This window comes from Gymnogyps californianus, chromosome 12, assembly GCF_018139145.2.
Source record: "Gymnogyps californianus isolate 813 chromosome 12, ASM1813914v2, whole genome shotgun sequence".
NCBI classification, from domain to species: domain Eukaryota; kingdom Metazoa; phylum Chordata; class Aves; order Accipitriformes; family Cathartidae; genus Gymnogyps; species Gymnogyps californianus.
Window position 1 is genome coordinate 12,937,516 of NC_059482.1, and position 18,373 is coordinate 12,955,888.

At 42.0% G+C, this 18,373-nt stretch overlaps 1 protein-coding gene across 1 annotated transcript in view; it reads left to right on the forward strand.

The window, feature by feature from the left end:
- The first annotated feature begins 1,249 nt into the window (after positions 1 to 1,249).
- The window catches only part of TSHZ3 (teashirt zinc finger homeobox 3), a 64,220-nt gene continuing 47,096 nt past the window's right edge, over positions 1,250 to 18,373 (forward strand). The window contains exon 1 of the mRNA XM_050904233.1: positions 1,250 to 1,300. Within this exon, the coding sequence (XP_050760190.1) occupies positions 1,261 to 1,300 (40 nt within the window). The 5' untranslated portion in view covers positions 1,250 to 1,260. The remainder of the gene's footprint in view (positions 1,301 to 18,373) is intronic.

Genomic DNA, 18,373 nt, shown 5'->3' on the forward strand with positions numbered 1-18,373 from the left:
GGAGCCCGGGCGGCTGTGGCGCCAGCCAGGTGGGAGCCGGAGGGCTGGATGTGTGCCGGCCGGCGGCCAGCTGCCCGGCGCGCCGGTGAGTGGGGCCGGGGCGGGCGGCGGCGCGAGGTGCGGGGCGAGGCGGGGGCCCGGGCCGCCGCCGCTGTCACCTCGCGGGGCGGCCGGGCTCCGCGGAGACAGGGCTCAAGCGCCGGGGGCGGGCCCTCCTCGCCGGGGGGGGGGGGGGAACGACGACGGGGGCGGCGGAGGGGGCAGAGGCTGCGGAGCCGGGGGGGGGGGGTTGGTGTCGGGAGGGTCCCGTGCCCCGGCGTGGCGGCGATGGCTGAGGGGTGGCTCCGGCGGGGAACGGGTGTGCGCGGGGGCGGAAAGGGAAGGGCTGCCGGCGGGGAGCGGGGCGAGCGGAGCGGAGCGGGCTGCCCTGCCCTGCCCTGCCCTGCCCGGGGGCGTCCGGCGGGACGAGCCCCTCCGCCGCTGCGGGCTGCTGAGGAGAGCGGCGGCGGCGGGCGAAGTTGGGCGGCGGAGGGGGCGCGGCGAGGGGGGGGGTGCCGCGCCGCCGTCCCGGGCGGACCCTTCGCCGCCGCCGTGGCCGTGCCCGGCCGGCGGCGGGCGGTCCGGCGGCGCGATGCGCAAAGAGTTAAGGTGCCGTCCGGGGCGGGAGGCGGTGGGAGCGCGGTGCCCCTCTCCCTCTTTGCGGACTAGTTTGAGTGACACTGCGATCATCTCGTTTCCCTTCAAGCTTCGCCTGTTGCCGCCGCCGCCGCCGCCGCTCCAGCGCCGAGCCGGGAGCCGGAGAGTGGAGAGCGCAGGCTGAGGCTCCGCCGACTCCTGCCAAGAAATCCCCCGTCTTTATGCCGTGATCTCCCAGCCCGGCCAGGCATCGGGGGCGCAGGGTGGGGTGGGGGGGACTGCGGGCTCTCCCCAGCCCTCCCGCCCGCACACCTCTTCGGGGGGCTTCCCCTCCTCCTTCCTCCGGGGCGATTTGTCAAACTTCCCCCCTCTTCTGCCAGCAGCAGCAGCAGCAGCAGCAGCAGCAGGGCTGTCCTCTCCTCTGTGCCGCCTCCTCCTCCGCCGCCGCCGCCTCCTCCTCCTCCTCGGCATCGTGTATGCACAGCAACAAAAAATATATCCCCAACCCAGCCCTCGAGCCGAGACTGGAGCAGCTCACCGGATCTCTGGGGCTAAAGCAACTCTTCCCACCCCCGCGCCCAGGCAGCCCCCCCCCGCCGGCGCCGGCGGCCGCAGGAGCTCAGCATGCCGAGGAGGAAGCAGCAAGCGCCCCGGCGCGCAGCAGGTACGAGAGCCGCCTTCCCCGGCCGCTTGTTTCTCCTCTCGCTTTCCTCCGTCTCTTTCATAACCGCTTTCCAGCGGGCTGAGCCCGTCGGTCTGTACCGGGCTCCGTCCCTGCCCCGCTCCCCGCGATCGCACGCTGCATGCCGTGGATTTTGCAGAGCAACTCTTGGTCTGGAGGCACAACACTGTGGCGTGGGGGGATTTTATTTTATTTTTGTTTCCTTGGGGTAGCAGGGGTGGGGGCGCATGAAAGCCCTTTCCCTACTTTGGTACCCACTTTGATTTATTCCTAACTCTGCCATCGCCTGGCTCAGTTCTGGGGGCCACACTTTGTGAAAGCCAGGCGGGTATGTGCAGGCACATACTACATGTACACGTATGGTCTGTGTGACTAGGGGTGGGGGAAGGAGGCGAATTTTGTTCATTTCCAGCCCGTACTTTGGCACCTACTTTGCTTCTCTCCCTTGTAGTCTTCGTTCTTCCCCATCCCCTTCCCCCACAGGCAAATGGTTTGTGAAAGCCAGTGAAAATACTCTTTTTTAAATTTTGTTTTCTGTAAAAAGAGATAGGATATGTATAAATACATGGCACACCGTGAATGAAGTGGTAGGGACAAAGTGATTTGGAGGGTCTGCAGCGTTACTTGAAGATCCGAGCCCAGAACTGGTTCCTTTGCCCAACTTTTACCTTTTTCTCTCTTCCCCTTGTACCACTGGACAGACAGACCCACCTAGTTGGTCACTTTCTTTGGCAACCTCTTCTGTTAATCCTATTGATTTCTTATTTATGAGTCCAGACGAGAAGCTGCAAAGGAAACCAAAGGGGGAAAAAAAAAAAAAAAAAGGGTCTGTGTATTGTCAAATGACTGGCGAATGTTTCTGATAGTGCCTTTACGATTTCCTCCATAATTTTTTTTCTTTTTAGAAATACTTTTCGAGGCTTTCTCCTGGTGAGGTTTTTTGTTTGTTTGTTTTGTTTTCCTTATGCCAGAAATGTCAACTCCTGTTAAACTTCAGCAGTATTTTTTGGAAAAGCCAAATTGAAAAGAAAACAGTAAAAAAAAAGCCCCACATAATTTTACAGTAATCCTTAGTTGGGGATATGTGGGCTGGAAAAGGTTTCCTTGGCCTGTTGCCATCCTTGATTTGATGGCTGATTGATCGCCTGTCATCTGGCTGCCTTTGATCTATTCATTCCCGATAAACATCAATAAATCACTTGCCATGGTAACGCCAGACTCGGTGACGTCACACGTGGCCTGTCAACTCTCTGTCAGTGCAACTTCAGGGGCTCCTGGCTAGATGTGCCACATAGCCACATGGACGAGGGCTTCCAGAGGCATGGGGCTGGCTTAGGTGGAGGAACAGGATCGGGTTTGGTTAGGGACAGATTTGGGGGACCAGCATGTGACAGCTATAATTTGCCTTTTACAAAGGAAGGCTCTGTACCAAGAGGCCAGGTGTAGGTTTTCCAGAGGCTCCGGCATCATTATTGGTAGTGCATTTGTAGTTGTGCTTATAACAACTTGAAGCAGGTAGTCCTGCAGCTTGGTGGGGCGTTGTTAGAAAACGGGCATTCAAAAATGTGACAGTGCTTTCACACTGTCTGACAACTTCTCAGAGTGGTGTGGTTTGAATTTAGTAAACAGCAAGGGATTCAGGGAGTGATACAAATTGTAAATAACTATGTCCACATTTCCTTTCTTTTCTTTGACATATACATACATTCATCTAGTACTTTTGAAATAGAGAAAGAGACTTTCTAGCAGTCTTACTCCGTATACTAACAGCTAGAAAGTTTGGAAAGTTTTGCAGTATGGTAGTGATACGATCTAGCAAACAATATCATAGCCAAATACTTCACGATAATATTTTGCATTTCTGGCCCGTGCCATCAAATAACACTTTTCAAATAAATTAAAAAGGTGAACTTTTCCTAATATTTGGGAAATTCTATTTTGTAACATTAATTTAGTTCTGCAAAATCAAGCTCTTCCAAGTATTTGACATACTCAGCTGTGCTGTATGCTGGGCTCTCCATAGGCTGGAAGAAAATCTTTCTGCACTAAACACACATTCTGAGGTATCTTTCTTTCTCTCTCTCTACCACTCTCCGTCTCTCCCTCCTTTCTCAAGTGAATCATCCACGATGTGTGATCTATCTTTCATATTTAGCAGAAGTGTAATCTCTTTAAACTTTTAGCTTTTTGATAGCCACATTAAACATTTAGTATTGTGTATAATTGCTTCCCACTGAAATGCTGTTTTATTGGTCACATTGGAAATGTTACTTTTTCTAATAGCAGTAAAAGCAAAGGCTTTTTTTTTTTTTAACACCTTAAAAACAGCGAAGAAATAACAGGTTAGTTAAGAAATATTCATTACAAAAACTTGACTGCAGGACTAATAGGAGATGGAAGAATGGTTTTGCTCTATCAAAATGACCCGTCAAAACGACTTTGTTTCATATTTGATTTAATTGTCTCTCTCCTGACAGGCACATTCATCAATAGCTTAATGGTCAATCAGAAGTTGGCAGAGTGAGTGCTTTCATTCTTTCCCATACACTAGCTTTGGCTTTACTTTATCAAAATGCCTCTGCCTAATGGATATGGGGGATGTAGAATGACTGAAGGGCTACTTATTTGAGAAGAGTGAAAAAACAAGAACATTTATGCCGTTGATAAGTGCATGAAGATAAATAAGTGAGCTGTATGAGGCGTTTTATTTTGAGACAGAAGAAACTTACATTTTTTTTCCCCTTCTTTTTGGCTTCAGAGCTGCGAGTTATAAGGTTCATGACTGCTTTTGTGGCATACTGAGAGTGATGACAAATTGATTGCTTGGTACTGAGAGAGAAAAAAAGGTGGTGGTGGGGGGAGAATTAAAGATGTCTGCTGATTGGTAACTCAGGAAATCCAGTCCCCAGCAACCTTGAGAATACTCGAGAATTTTTTTTCTCCAAACTGAAAGGTCCGCTCAGCCATAAAAAAAGAAAAGTTGTTTTGCCAGCTTCATTAGTGTTCACCTAATTAGCTGTAAACCTGATGGATTCCTGACAGCTTTAATGATTGGAGATGACAAGCTCCACGCAGTGTCATCCAGCAGAATTAGGTTTGCAGCTAGTTTGATGTAATCAAGTTGATATTACACAGTCCTGGTTGCCTTTAGTTGTGCATTAACTCAATTTTCTGCTGCAGGTGACAAATGGGCTTTGGTACCTGGATAATCATGTCATAGGAATTAGGGCCCTTTTAATGGTCTGGAGTAGAATAACAACAACAAAGAACTCTCAGCAGCACAGAGCTCGCAGACATAACAGACAGGTGCACAAATTCTTTATGTCTAGCCCAAGTGTTAACACCACACTGTGGAAGACTAAAGCTGTCTCTGAGAATCAAGAATCTGTAAAAATGATAATTTTGGTTTGTTTGCTTTGAGACTCAGGTGAATATCATAGATAAATTTGGGAGGAAGAGTCAGGGATTGCAATTTTATTCCTCACCTGTTAAAGCAAGAAGATAGTCAGAATTGCTGCTCCAAAGACTTCTGTCATTTAAGTCAGGAGGAAGAAGGTATTTACTGGTTAGAGGCTACTGTCTAGGAAAGCTAAGATACTGTATTAACAGAGGCCAGTCTTGTTCATGCAAACAGTAGTTATCTATCCTTAAATTACAGCTTTCACTCGCAGCTTTTTTAGAAACCTATTTAAAAGATCAAGAAAATGTACTTCCTACTGACAGAAACAACTTAATACATATTTTCTATACATATAAAGCTCTTCTGAGGAGGGATTGGGAACTAACGATTTGTTGGAAACTCATTTACTTTTTTTTTTTTTAAATTGAATAAAACAATTACTGTTTTTTAGATGCAGGCAACCGCACTGAGTTTTGAAGCCTCTGGAAAAAAACAAACAAACTTGGGCCCATGGGTTTTTTTTGTTTTGGTTTTTTTTTTTCTGTATAGTATGGTTTAAACCCAAGAGATAGTTGCATACTTTTTAGGCTCTTCACAACTTCCGTGCTTACATTCAAAAGATACACATGGTCAGTGTGAATACTGAAAGACATTACATTGATTTTTCAGAGATGCGGAGCACTTCTACTTTTCAGGGACTTCACTGCTCTTGCTAGTTATCAGCACCTCCAGAGCGAGGCTGGGAGTGCACCACAGAAATACAGATGCAAGATGGCATGCAGGTTGTGCAGCCAGATTTCCAGGCAGCTCTGACTTCGGGAAGTTGAATGCTTGCTTTAATTTATGGGAATTGCTTGCAACTACATACATACCCCAAAAGTAAATGTAGCGATAAAGTAGACTACCTATAAAGGTACTTGCAGTGTCAGCCCTTGGTATGTTATTTGCCTCCAAACCTGCCACATATTTCTCTGTTGGACAGAGATTCTTCCTAGCAGCAAGCTGACAAAATGATTAGTTATGGCTGTCCTCTGCTTTTTTTTTTCGGCAAAGTGTGAGGAACAATGCAAAAAAAGAAAAAGGGGCATAAATATAAAAAGGCCTGATAGATTCCCCTGAATATCCATCTGGAAAACAGAATTTTCCAGAATCAGCTGCCATTTCTCCCATTAGCTTGACAGCTGTCAATTAGGGCTTCAGTGCTCTCCTGGGCCACAGTTTATTGCGTGCGGTTGATGTTGTCATTTTGTTCTTGGTTTTGCCTTGAGCACTATCATGAGCAGGAGTGAAATAGTCAATAACTGATGTATCAGCAGTTATTTCTTAAATTGGCTTACAAGTCTGCATTTTTCCTCTTTTTACTAAAGATTGTTTTGTAAAGTGATTAGAATGAATTGTGACTGCTGCAGGGTTATGGGAAATGCAGTGAAGCTAGGGTGAGTTAGCAGGATTAGAGTGGGTCCTTTTTGTCAGCCCTGTTTGCAGGATTAGCGGAAACTATATAGAAAAGATCACCTTCAGGGTGAAGTGTGGGGTAAATTTTTAAGTGTGCTACGTGCACGCTTATGTAGAAACATATGGTGGTACAGAGTGAACGAAGAGAAATAATTTGCCAGGATGTAAAGTAACCTTACGTGTTATCTTTCTGAACAAACCTTGGCACTGCTAGTTTTACGGTGTAATAATCCATATTTTAATCCAATGTCGTGACCGTTTCCTAGCGAATCCAAATACAGATTGTCAGATTTTAATACAGCCCTATTTACAAGGTGCTGCTAGTAGATCAAGTATTAAGATGCCTGAAGTGTTGCATTGTCAAGTAAGAGTGTATGTATATGCATGGTTGTGATACAACACCGAAAATAACATAGTTGCAGAGCAATCGTGTGTTATCTATGAAATACTTCAGCATCATTTACTAAACAATCTACCTCAGGTGTTTGAGCCTGATTTTTTTTTCTTCTGTGTGTGTTTGGTTTTTTTTTAAATTTAGTTACGCCCAAATTGTGGTTTATCAGCCTTAAGTTAAAAATGAAAGGTGAATACAATATATTGTATTTGGTAACAATGATATGGACTGGTACATCCAGACAGATAATATGCAGTTGTAATTAGACTGAATAGACAGGCATTCATTTTTAAATTCTTTGACACATGCATAAAATAGTCATATAATAAGATAAGATGACAATTTTATGTTAGGTTGATAAAGTGTCCCGATACATGCATTTAAATGTCTGTAAGCCTTTTTTTATCCAGACAGATTAATTCTAGTTTCCAGCATTTGCAGTTAGACATTAAATTAATTTTAAAAATCCCACTAAACAATGGATGCGTTGCTTTTCTTTTTTTGTGTTTCATTACCTAAAGCAGGAGGATTGAAAAAAATTATGCAATTGATTTTTCTTGATCTCAACATTTAAAAAAAAAATGCATGAAAATTGGCTCAAAGGATTTAAAGCATAGTCCACGAGAGACTGTATTGTAGTTTTCTTAAGTGTAATAATGCAGAATAGAACATTGTCAGAGCTTGAAATTGTTTGTCACCATTTTCATAAAAAGAACTGTAAGAGTTGAAATAAGTAGGGCTTAATTTCAGAGAGTGCGAGATTCATCCTACTGCATTTTCCCGATTTTGCGCCTGAAAGATATTTTGGTCATCTCAGTAGAGAGCCAATCTGCAGAATTTAAACACTTCTCTTTGCAAGCATCAACTTTAACATATTTCTCAGAAAATGTTCAAAGGTTTTTTTCCCCGGGGGTGGAGGGAGAATGGGGAAGGAGTTACCAGAAGATCATAAAATATCTGAAAGCTCTTTGCCAAGGCCATTACCTGGCTTGTTCGGGCAGTGAAGGTGCGACTCTTCAAGAATAATCTAAGTTCATATTTTAGACTTAATTATAAATTATTAATTAATTCTGTCAGGACACATGTTATTAATTATGACTCTCTTTTCTTCATTCAGAACAGCTGTTGGGGATCGTGTAAGTCCACTGTATTTGTTGGTGTGGGAGTTTACCAATGAAGAGGTCTCCATGCCCCAGCCTGCCTTACCTTTACCTCCCATCCTCTTCATACTGGGGGTTACTGTTAAACAGCTAAGCTAAACTTGACATCGCTTGGAATAAATACAAGTTTTGAAGTGATTCAGTGTGCTCACAATTAGTGAACGTTTTTACGGAGATGGTTTTTAGGTCCTGTCCATAAATTATTCTTGTTTTAGCAAGACTGTATGGTGGTGGGGAGGTCAAAAGAGCACTGACCAAGCCTTAGCGAGGGGGAAGCGAAGCAGTTTTCATGCCCTTCCGCCAAACTCCCACCAAACTTCATGCATTAGCGTAGAGGAAAGAGCTGTTTTATTATTCGTTTGGAATAATTCAAATTCATTTACTTTTGATATTTCCATCATTAAATTGAGCCCTCTGTTTCAGTTTCTTATGTATTCTTTGCGGAATGCATGTTGCATAAAATAGGCAATTTTTAATGAACAATTTAATGTAAATGGGTTCTGAATTTAAATTAATATTAATGAAGCTTTGAGTGAATTTATTTTGCATACGTAAAGGCTTGTAACTCTTTCACCCATACACTCTTGTCTTTATGTACTAACACATTGGTTAGGTGAATTGGCTAGTTTCCATATTTCGTGATTGAAAAACTTTAATGGATTTTACATGGATATTTGTGCTAGTGCAGCTTTATGCAGGTTAGTATCTCTATTAAAAATGTACCTACCTTTATATTCAGATTTTTGTAGTTAACGTTTTACTGTGTTACCCCACCGTTTCTATATATTTCTTTCTCCTTTGGTTTCGCCTTTATGCTTAGAGAAAAAATTATTCCAACAATAGTCACCACAGTCAAGATGTTTTCTTTCTTTGCCTTACCTCTAATGCATTATGTATTTAGGAATGATGGGATGTTCTATAATTAATTCTGTTAGATGTAATTGCTATAATCACTTTGATGCTACACATAATAAAAGTAATATGGTAAGCATACGAAAAAATATAAACACCTTATTGTAACACTTTATGTAAAATTCTTTTAAAAATCTTGTTTAGAGCGGAACCTCTGCTTCCGTATTTTGTCAGAGCTAACATTTATTTTAAAGTACATTACTTTGTAAATGAATGAATTTTAGATATTGAAAAGATTTTGACTGGCAGGTTGTCTTATATGTGCACGCGTATATCTCTGACTCTGTGCGCTATTAAAGATGTAGTTCATTAATAAGCCAGTCTTCAGCGTTGCTGCAAGTGACACGTAAATATCATTGTATATATCATGAAATAAGAGACAAATTTGTACATTGTATTAAAATCCAGTACATAGTAAATAACACAGAAGTGGAGTTGTACAGCGGAAAGCTTCTTTGTAGCGCAAAATTATGGGAAATATAAAATGTATGAAGGGTAGCATGTAACTAGAGAGGGAGTTTTTCAGGCATAGTCCCAAGTGGGAAAAAGACTATAGAAGGTGATTTCCTCCCCCCCCTTTTTTTTAACAAGTAGCTTTGAGTTATTGTTTGCAAACACAGTTTTTGATAGAGAGGAAATGAAAAAAATATGTGCAATGGGTTAAGCTGTGTAGCTGATACCCTTGATTCTGTAACAAAAAATGTTAATATGGCCATAGTTCTTAATTAGTTGCACACCATACTTAATGCTGCAAAGGTCACTTGGTTTTATGGTCCAGCTTCGTCTATGAATTTGTATGTTTCCCCCCAAATTTATATTTCACTCTCCCGTATTTTCTAAGCAATTGAGTGTGCAAATCGTGGTTAAAATACAAACTAGAAACAAGACTAGAAAAACACGTTTAGCGTGGACAAAGAAGAGTTTTGTTTTTTTTTTTTTTTTTGCTAGTGTTATTTTCAAATAATGCACAGTCTTTGCATGGAGAGCAGAAGTATTACATTTAACTTCTGTAAGCTGAACAAACAAACCCCGATCAACCTCTCGCTGAATTGTTCTGGGGAAGAACAGAACAGGGTGCTGTTTCTGAGTATCTCTGGGACTGGGCTCGGTGCCTGCAGTTCTTTTCCTGCTAGGTCAAGCCTGTTGCTGGAGGGCCAGATCTCAGCAGGGGCCTCCTGGAGGCTTGGCGAGGCTGCTCAAGACTGGCAGCCATCAGTCATCCATCTGTGACACAGAGTCTGTTTTTGATGGCAGGGATGATAAAAGGCCTGGGAACTGTATAGGCCCTTGTAATCAGGGCCAGTGCTGACATCCTTCTCAACTTTGACAGCTTCTTCCTTTTCTCTCTTCACCGCCAAGACTGTCTCAACTGGATTTTTTTTTTCTCTCTCTTGTTTCATGTACTTGATCAGTCTCAGATGCTGGGAATTATTTTTTTCTGAAGGGAGGGGGAGTGTTTCTTTTGGTTTGTGGGTTGGGCAGGTGTGAGAGGAAGTCTGTTTTTTTTTTTTTTTTTTTTTTTTTGTACTGTAGGCCTGTTGCTAATTAATGTTCCTCCATAAGATTCTGTCGGAGTTGAGTAATGTTTTTGATCTTTATGCCTGATAACTGCATACTTAATGAGATTTCAAAGCTGTGAGTGCAGCTCCCTACAATTATTGACAGATGCCTTTTCTTTGCCATTGGGTTCAGCTTCATAAATCCTCCTGCAGTAATGAGGTTCAGAAGTGCCACCCTGCCAGTGAGCTAATGAAAGAGGGGGGGAGGGAGGGAACAGCTCATGCCTGCCTGACACATTTTTTTCCTTTAAAATTTACTATGCAGATGTCAAGCTGTGGGACGATTACTTCAAACATGCTAATTTTTATCTTGCTTTTGTGTCAAGCCTGCATGCCATTTTTCCCCCCCAATAATAAATAAAAATAGAAACCTCAACCTATTTAAATTTTATCATGGATCATAACTATTGAAGACTTTGATATATGTGTGTTCTTTTGCAGTTTCCAGTCAGTGGAGCAGTTTTTTGAAATCCGAAGGGCAGAGAGAGGATAAAAAAAAGGGGGGGGGGGCAGGGGGAAGCTGCCTCGGCCGCACGTCGGCCTGCCCTAACCGTGCACTTGAAACATCAGAGATTTCATTTTAGAGTTCTGAAACTAAATCCTGGTGGAGAATAGCCGCACCATGCCAAACAGTCGATTTCCTTTTCAGCAGAGCCATACATCACTGACCCACCCTTCCCTCCCGACAGAATGACATGTGTCATTTATCACACAGGCCCTGCCAGGCAGCACGGGGGGTGCGCGGGGGGAGCTCCCTTTCCAGCACTGCTGTCTTTTCCCCTTAGCACAGCCTGGCTACGGTGCAGCGCCGGCTGGGGAGAGGGACAGTCAGGGAGAGGGACAGTCGGCCGGGGGAGAGGGAGAGGGAGAGCGCCTGTGCTGGGGGGGAAACTGGCAGAGTGACTGAAGAGGTTATGTTCTTTCATATTATCTGCTAAGTCGTCTTGTTCAACCCCCTGAAGATTTTCCCCTCCTGTTTTCTCTCTCTCTCACTCTCTCTTTATTTCCTTTTTTTTTTTCCTTTTTTTTTTTTTTTTTTTTTTTTAAGTTTGGCAGTTGGGACAAACTGGCTGACACGTATCATTCAAGCAGCACCAGCTTGCTGGGGGTTGTGTAAATGAATCTGGGAGCTCTTGGTTTCACATGATTCAAACGTGCATTATTGAAGATGGATGTTCCTTAAAAAAAGATTGATGATGGATATCAGGCTTATAGTGCCATTTATCATTTTGAATATTATTTAGACTTGCCGTGTAAAGCTGTAACTTGAGAGTTGGATGAGCTGGGACAGAATGGAGGCCTCGGCATACACGTTGTGATTGATGGCTTTGCTTTCTCATTGTTTGTTACCAGATACTAGCCAGTCATTACAGGAGTGCTTTACAATTGTTTTAGGGGCTGGATTTCCATGTGTGTATGTGTGTGTGTTTGTACAACAGAGAGAGGGATGGGCAGACACAGAGTTAAGTTTTTAGTGAGAGCATTTCAGTAATTGTAAAGAATGTAGGCAAAGCTATGGCCCGTGCAAGGGTACAGGCAATCTTTTGCATGAATACAGAGACATGCCGTACGTAACACTAAGATATAAGCAGGACTGTAGCTGTTGCAGCGTAGCATTGTCAGGCATTGCCAGTTCCAGTATAAAAACGTGCTTTAAAAATGTGCTTGTGAACAGATGAACGCGCTCCAGCTTCCTTTTGCTAACAGGCTGCATTTTGGTCCCATAATGGCAAAGAAAACAAAGTTCTAGAACATAATTATTTCAGCGTTTACATTTTTCTTTTCTGCCCACCCTCTTCACCCAGTGTTGTGAATCTTTGAGTCCTGGCATTCACTTCCAGGTGTCCAGGATGCTCCTGGAGGTGGACGGCCTGTCCCTGCAAATAGCAAGGGCAATCCCTTCCCCTTTTGAAGCAGTTTTGCTGGAACCAGGACACCCCCACCTGCTGGAAGAATTAAGGAAGCAGCTTTTTATAGACAATTAGGTCTTGTCTTGGAAGCACAGGCAGTGACTATCAGGAGATAGACACTCCAGCAGTAGAGGTGCGTAGTGCAGAGCTTCAGCAATAGGTAGTGCCAAAACTTCATGTGATGGAGTGTTTGTGCACAAACATCTCCGGGCAAGTGCAATACACAGCCCGGTTAAACTTGTTCTGAGTTGACAAACTATTGAGTGTTTCTTGCCTGGCACATTGTACAAAAATCGAATGATTGACAGGAATGGTAGGTAAAATTAGATGAGAATGGCTTTTTGTTGAATCAGTCTTGAATTTGCACAGGTAGATGGTATTTTTGAAAAGCTGCTTGTCACATGAACTTTTTCTTCGATTGCGAGATGACCTCCTAGCAAGAGGGAATTATAGCAACATTTAATAAACAATGTACAGCGTTTATGTTAAAACATGTTTCACAAACCCAACAGTGACTTTATATGAGTTTTACGGAAATGAGTTTTTCAGAAATCTAGCGTTTGTTATTCCTTCTACAAATTCAGTTCAGTTTGCTTTTGGTACACCCAGTTGCCAAAAGTAAGGAGAATTCAAGTTTATACGCTTCATTCAAGTCCAACATCGTGAGAAAACCCTGAAAAAACATAATATTTTCTATAAAGCCTTCAACAGTAGAAGGTAAAACTTTGATCTCCTACCCCTGCACTTGTGTAACACAGTGGGTAATTGAAGTACAAGTGCCAATTTGCTGGAACAATTGTAAACACACCTTGATACAAATGGCATCATTGCATTCTTACTGATTAGAAAACTTTGCTATTAATAGACACAAAGTCCATTTCAGGTGTAATTGTTAAGGAGCTGAGTGCACTCATGGGAAGAAACCTTGTTTTGTTTTTTGTTCGCTTTTATTCTTATCCCTTTTTTCAGTTTTATAGCCGGAGACATGATTTATTGCAGCCATCCATCTTTGGGGCTCATCCATCACATCCTGGTTGCTAGGCAATCATGGCAGCAGCTGTTTGCTTTGAATCAGACAGAAAAGTTGTCAATCATCAAAGGCAGGTGAATAGCATTAGAAACACGCTATTGTCAGACGGAATAATTAATCAAAGAGAGAAAAGATAATTAAAAAGATATGACCCTTGCAAGTACTTGCTCTGGGTTGCCTGGAAAAAAGAAAAACTGCCTGGTCTTTTCTAGACACTTAAGCAGCTGAGGGCTGATAAAATATGCACTCTGCAGTGCATAGTTTTTAATTAATTGAAAAAGGTTCAACATTCAAAGACGATGCTGGAGAAAAGTCTGATTATGAGCAGAAGTAATATTTATTGTTTGCATGAAAGGCTTGACATGGAGTTCTAACTTTCTGTCACAAATCTCCTGCATGCTTGCTCTAAGCCTCTTTCAGCTTTACTATCTTCACTGGCAGTTACTAGAGTGTGTGGTTAGTCCATCCAAGTAAGGGTCCTACGGCTTTCATCCAGCCTTTTCATTCTGGGCCACCTTTTCAGTGTATTGTCTCATTTGCTATCCTGTATAGCAGCTATCAGAGTTGCACTAGCTCTGCCATCAGCAAGGCAGGCGAAGCTCGACAAGTCTGCAGTATTGCTCTTCATTCAGTATAGGAAAGATGTTGAGGCAGTACCTATCTCATTTCCAATCAGCGTGTGGAATAACAGGCTCTTGTGAGCTGATTCCTGAACCCGATTTTCCAGCGATCCTGTTATTTTTAGCTGGAATGATAAAAAGGATGCTACAAAGCCCAATTTCCAGCTCCTCAGAGTTTGGATACCCTGGTAGTAGATGCAGCATAGCGTGCCCCAGTACAAGCGTACACAGGAATGCACTTCTGGTGTAGAGCGGCATTGACCAATGTTTGCAAAACAGCTGGGTAGAGCTCATACTGCTGTCAGTCTGCAAATTGAGACTGGTTTGAACGTTATAGTTGCCAAAAAGCTGGATATCTGAAGCCGCAATATGGTAAACCATCTTTGTGAGAATGGAATGTCGTATTTCTGATTGTCGGGCAAAGTACTCGTACTCCAAAAAACCCCAACTTTGGTGTTTGTTCATGCTTAGAAGGTAAGATGTCTGTGGACATACTGATCACAGGAGAACATAAGTATGATGATTGCATTATTAGAGTTTCTTCTTTTAAAAAAACATTTTGTAAGTAGTGACTGCCACGTTCCCTCTCTTTGTGTTTTTTCATTTTTTATTTCATACTTCCTTTACCGTGTTTTCTAGAACTGAACAAAGAAACTTCAAGTTTGTGCTGCCAGGAGAACAAAACCACTATTTTCAATATCAAAACTAGATATTAGTGTTGATTATCAGCAAGATTTGCAAGGATATATGCTGTGAAATATTGGGAATTAAAATTGCAGAATGAAAACCTTACACACTGTTATTGCACACCCCATCCCTTCCACGTTGGCCAATTCCTTGGATTATTCTTTGTGTAATTCTTTGCAGCAGTGTGTCAGAAGCAGCTCCTCTGCTAATTGTGTGTAGCCTGTATCACATTTTCTGCTCTCACACCCTGTTTCACTTGTAATCATTCCAGTATTTACTTAGAGGAAGAGAGAACACAGCTAAGAAGGAAACAGGGTACCATCTGAATACTGCGTATGACACATCTGCTGCATAGCTGGTAGCAGGAAGCTCAGGCTGAAGTTAACTTGGATGACTTGGAGAAATCTGTAGCCTCAATTAATGTTTCGTATTAGTGATTCCTCAGAAAGTAATGTTCATCAAAGTTTGTGTGAGAAATAATAAAATCTCTCTAAAAGCATAGTAGTACATATTAGCATTAGCTTTAGAGATATCCTCCATACACTGTGTGACCAAAGTCAGTATCACCCATGGCTAATAGCATAGCACTTTTGTAAAGTTAGGATGTTGTCTAGAGTTGCTGGCAGGTATTTTTTTAATTGAGCTAACTTCCCCCCCCCCCCCCCATATGTAGTGATAATTCAGTTTGACATATTACTGGCATTTTTGTTATAGGTGTGTGGGCCCTGTGCCTGTACAGGGCAAATGGGTGTATGTTTGTGTATGGGTATGCAGTGCTTTCTGTAGCATGTTTTTGTGTATTAAATAAATGTGGGATAGCCATGCCCGCATGTGAGGTGACATGTTTATGGCTATAGAGCTCTTTCCTCCTTTGCTGGGAAATGGATTTGTCTCCTTTTCACATATCAACACCTCGGATACCTTTTCAAGTATTTGCTGTATTTCAGATCTGCTGATCACAGTTTTATTTACTGATAGGGGAACTGTGGCAGTAGTTCCCTAATGGAGGGATATATAGTGCTGACATCAAGAAAATGTTGGATAAGAGACATATGGATAGATGGCTGCATGTTGGAATATAGGCAGCTATTGTTTAGTCTGATAGTGATTTCTTAGCAGATTATAGACAAAAGTTCTCCGTGATAATCTGTTTCCCTCTACTCATCAAATTGAGGTGGATCTTTTCCCTCTGATTTTTCCCAGTCTCTTTTCCGTGCGTGGTGTTGAGGGAAGACAGAATAGCTATTCCCCATTTGTAATATTTATTGATTCACAGGTGAAAGAGGTTGGACTCTATGAAAGGATTTTTCTGTCCTAGCCCTTTCCTCATCCTTCCCCAAATGCAGGTTGCTTTTCCACTTGTATAAAGAAAACTGCTTAGGAAGTTGAAATACCTTGGTACTGAACGTGCTAAAGCTAGATTGCCTTTTTGTTCGTATGAAGTGAAAAATGGACAGAATATGTCAAACATTAACACCATAACAGATAGTAAACTGTTTTGCTTTAACTGGTGGAAGAATGTGCAAAGGGAGTTTAAAATAAACAGTCAAATAATAATCAAGCATTTGCCAGTGTTTAACTCGCTGTGTTAAGTAGAATGTAGTATCTGAGTAGGGACCACCGAGTTACATGATATTTGTATACTGAGAAAAATATCGTGAGGAAATATATATAACGTGCTTGGCTGAACTATGTCCTATGCTTGGCTGAACTGAATAAGCGCGTAACACTTCCTCCCCACCCCAGTACGTACACTTGCATATTCCAGCCTCTTACATTGCAGCTATCTGACAGATATTCTTCAGGTCTGTCCTCCTCACTGCAAGAGATCCAGGGTATTTCTCACTGTCTTTAGAGAGCGCTATCTCCTTAAAGGATTGAGAATATGTGTTTCCTTCTGAAGATTTCTGATATGAGAGAGACTTTTTATTCCACATTTTTAAGGTTAGTTGCCCTTTCTGTTCCTCTCAGTGTAGCTTGCTGTTCCATCTTTTATATGCACAGTGATTTTAGGGTTTCAGTCCTACAAGCCTGTGCAGTGAAACAGAAATATTTCTTATCTCCAGTTTTCAGTTTGTCAGCAGTGTGCTTAAGAAGAGTCTTCTGCAAGCTAAGCCTGAAGCTTGGAAGATGTCCTGGTGTTCTCTAAGTGAATGTCCTTCAGTGTCCGAGCCACACTGCAGTGAAATGCATGAAATACATTTGTATGTACTTCCTTATAGATGTAAAGTATGAAAAATATCTTGTTTTATTCAGCGTATTTTCTAGGATACCTCTTCAGAAATGACAGGGGTAAAAGATAATGGGCTTACTGTCATAGGTGCAAGATGACTAACTCATGTCACCTCATAATCCAGGAGCAGAGCCAGACGGCCTCGAAGATAAGGATTCGTCAGATACAAGCCATCAGTCAGGGTACTACTTTCACTCTAATGTGTAGGTTAATTGTGTAGAAAGGAGCAGGAGTGGAAATGCCTTCAGGAGAAGGGAGAGGAAGGACTAGTGCCATGGAGAAGAAAAGACTGATAGGTAGAGATCTGGACCACTGTATGGTCCCCAAAATAGAAATATATGAATTCATAGGTTACTCTCATTCAGTTTTACCTTCAAAATCCCATATACACTGTGCTGTTGTTTTAGAGTTAAATGTATGCTTTGCTTTCTAGTTAACCCCAAAATCCCCTTGCAATTGCCATATTAATTTAATTAGTTAGATAGCTTGTGCATAAGAGTACAATTCTGGTAACTGCCTTCACTTTATGAGTAACATGGGGAGACGTAAACTAGGTGGACTAACTGGGTCAGACTTGTTGCAAATTTTATTGAAAGAATATTTGAAAAGTAGAAGGTAGAACTTGAAACAGCAAAGATAGTGTGTAAGTGTTTTTTTATATGCTGAAATGTATCATTTACCCAGGATACCTTGTCTTCCTTTGTTTTTGCTCTGGGCCTGCAATAAAATGCTTCCTATCTATATTAGTTAGCAGATACTCCGACGTAATATATGAGAAAAGTGGTGCATTATTTCCTCATGCTTATATGTTTTCTGTGTAAAATATTCTAGCAGCAGTGAAATCTTGCTATGTGATTGCGTTTCGAGATGGTTAGCTGAATAAGCAGTAGGACAAGCAAGCAGTAAGCTGAATGAAGGAAAAAGAAATAAAATTTTACAGCACATTCTTGTTGTAGGAGTGTGCAACACAAAATTGTGTGACTCAAATGCTCAATCTGGTCTTCATGATTAAGCAATAAACAAATTACAAAACAAAGTTATCGTCCTTTTGAAACTGGTGCTCAGTCGTGAAAAAGCGAAGTATTTAACATTTCTCAAAGGAAAACATCTTTTGTTACTTGATGTTCACTGGTAGTAGTTTTTAGTTAACAAAACTATTTGTTTGCATTAGGGTAAAATTAAGAACTTTTTTGTAGACACTACAGACACTTTGTAAAGTTGATTTACTGAATGTTGATAAAAAGAAACAAAATAGTTAAAATTTATGATAAAATGACTGGTGTGTTTTGTTGTAAGGACTGGAAGAATACACTCAGATTATGCTATCAACTTTATGTTGTAAAGTAGTACAAAGTAGTAATTGTAGCGTAAAGTAGTTTGGTTACATTGCCTAAGTAGAAATGTCTTTGTGTGTTGCATGTTTGTGTCATGCCTGACATAATGGAGTGCTAATCCATGAGTGGGTCTTCTTGGCAGCAGTAGTACAAACCTGTAATAATAATAACACTCTGCAGTCCCCCAGATTTTGCTGCTTACATCCAGCAGAGATGTCCCTGTGTGTTTTGTTGTGTTAAAAACTGTGAGCGTGTAATGATTATTGAAGTCTGTCAGATCACTGATGTGCGCTGTACTTTCCAGACAAGACCTCCCTCAAAACTTTAAAATGGCAATTTCTTAACCTAAGGAATTTGCATT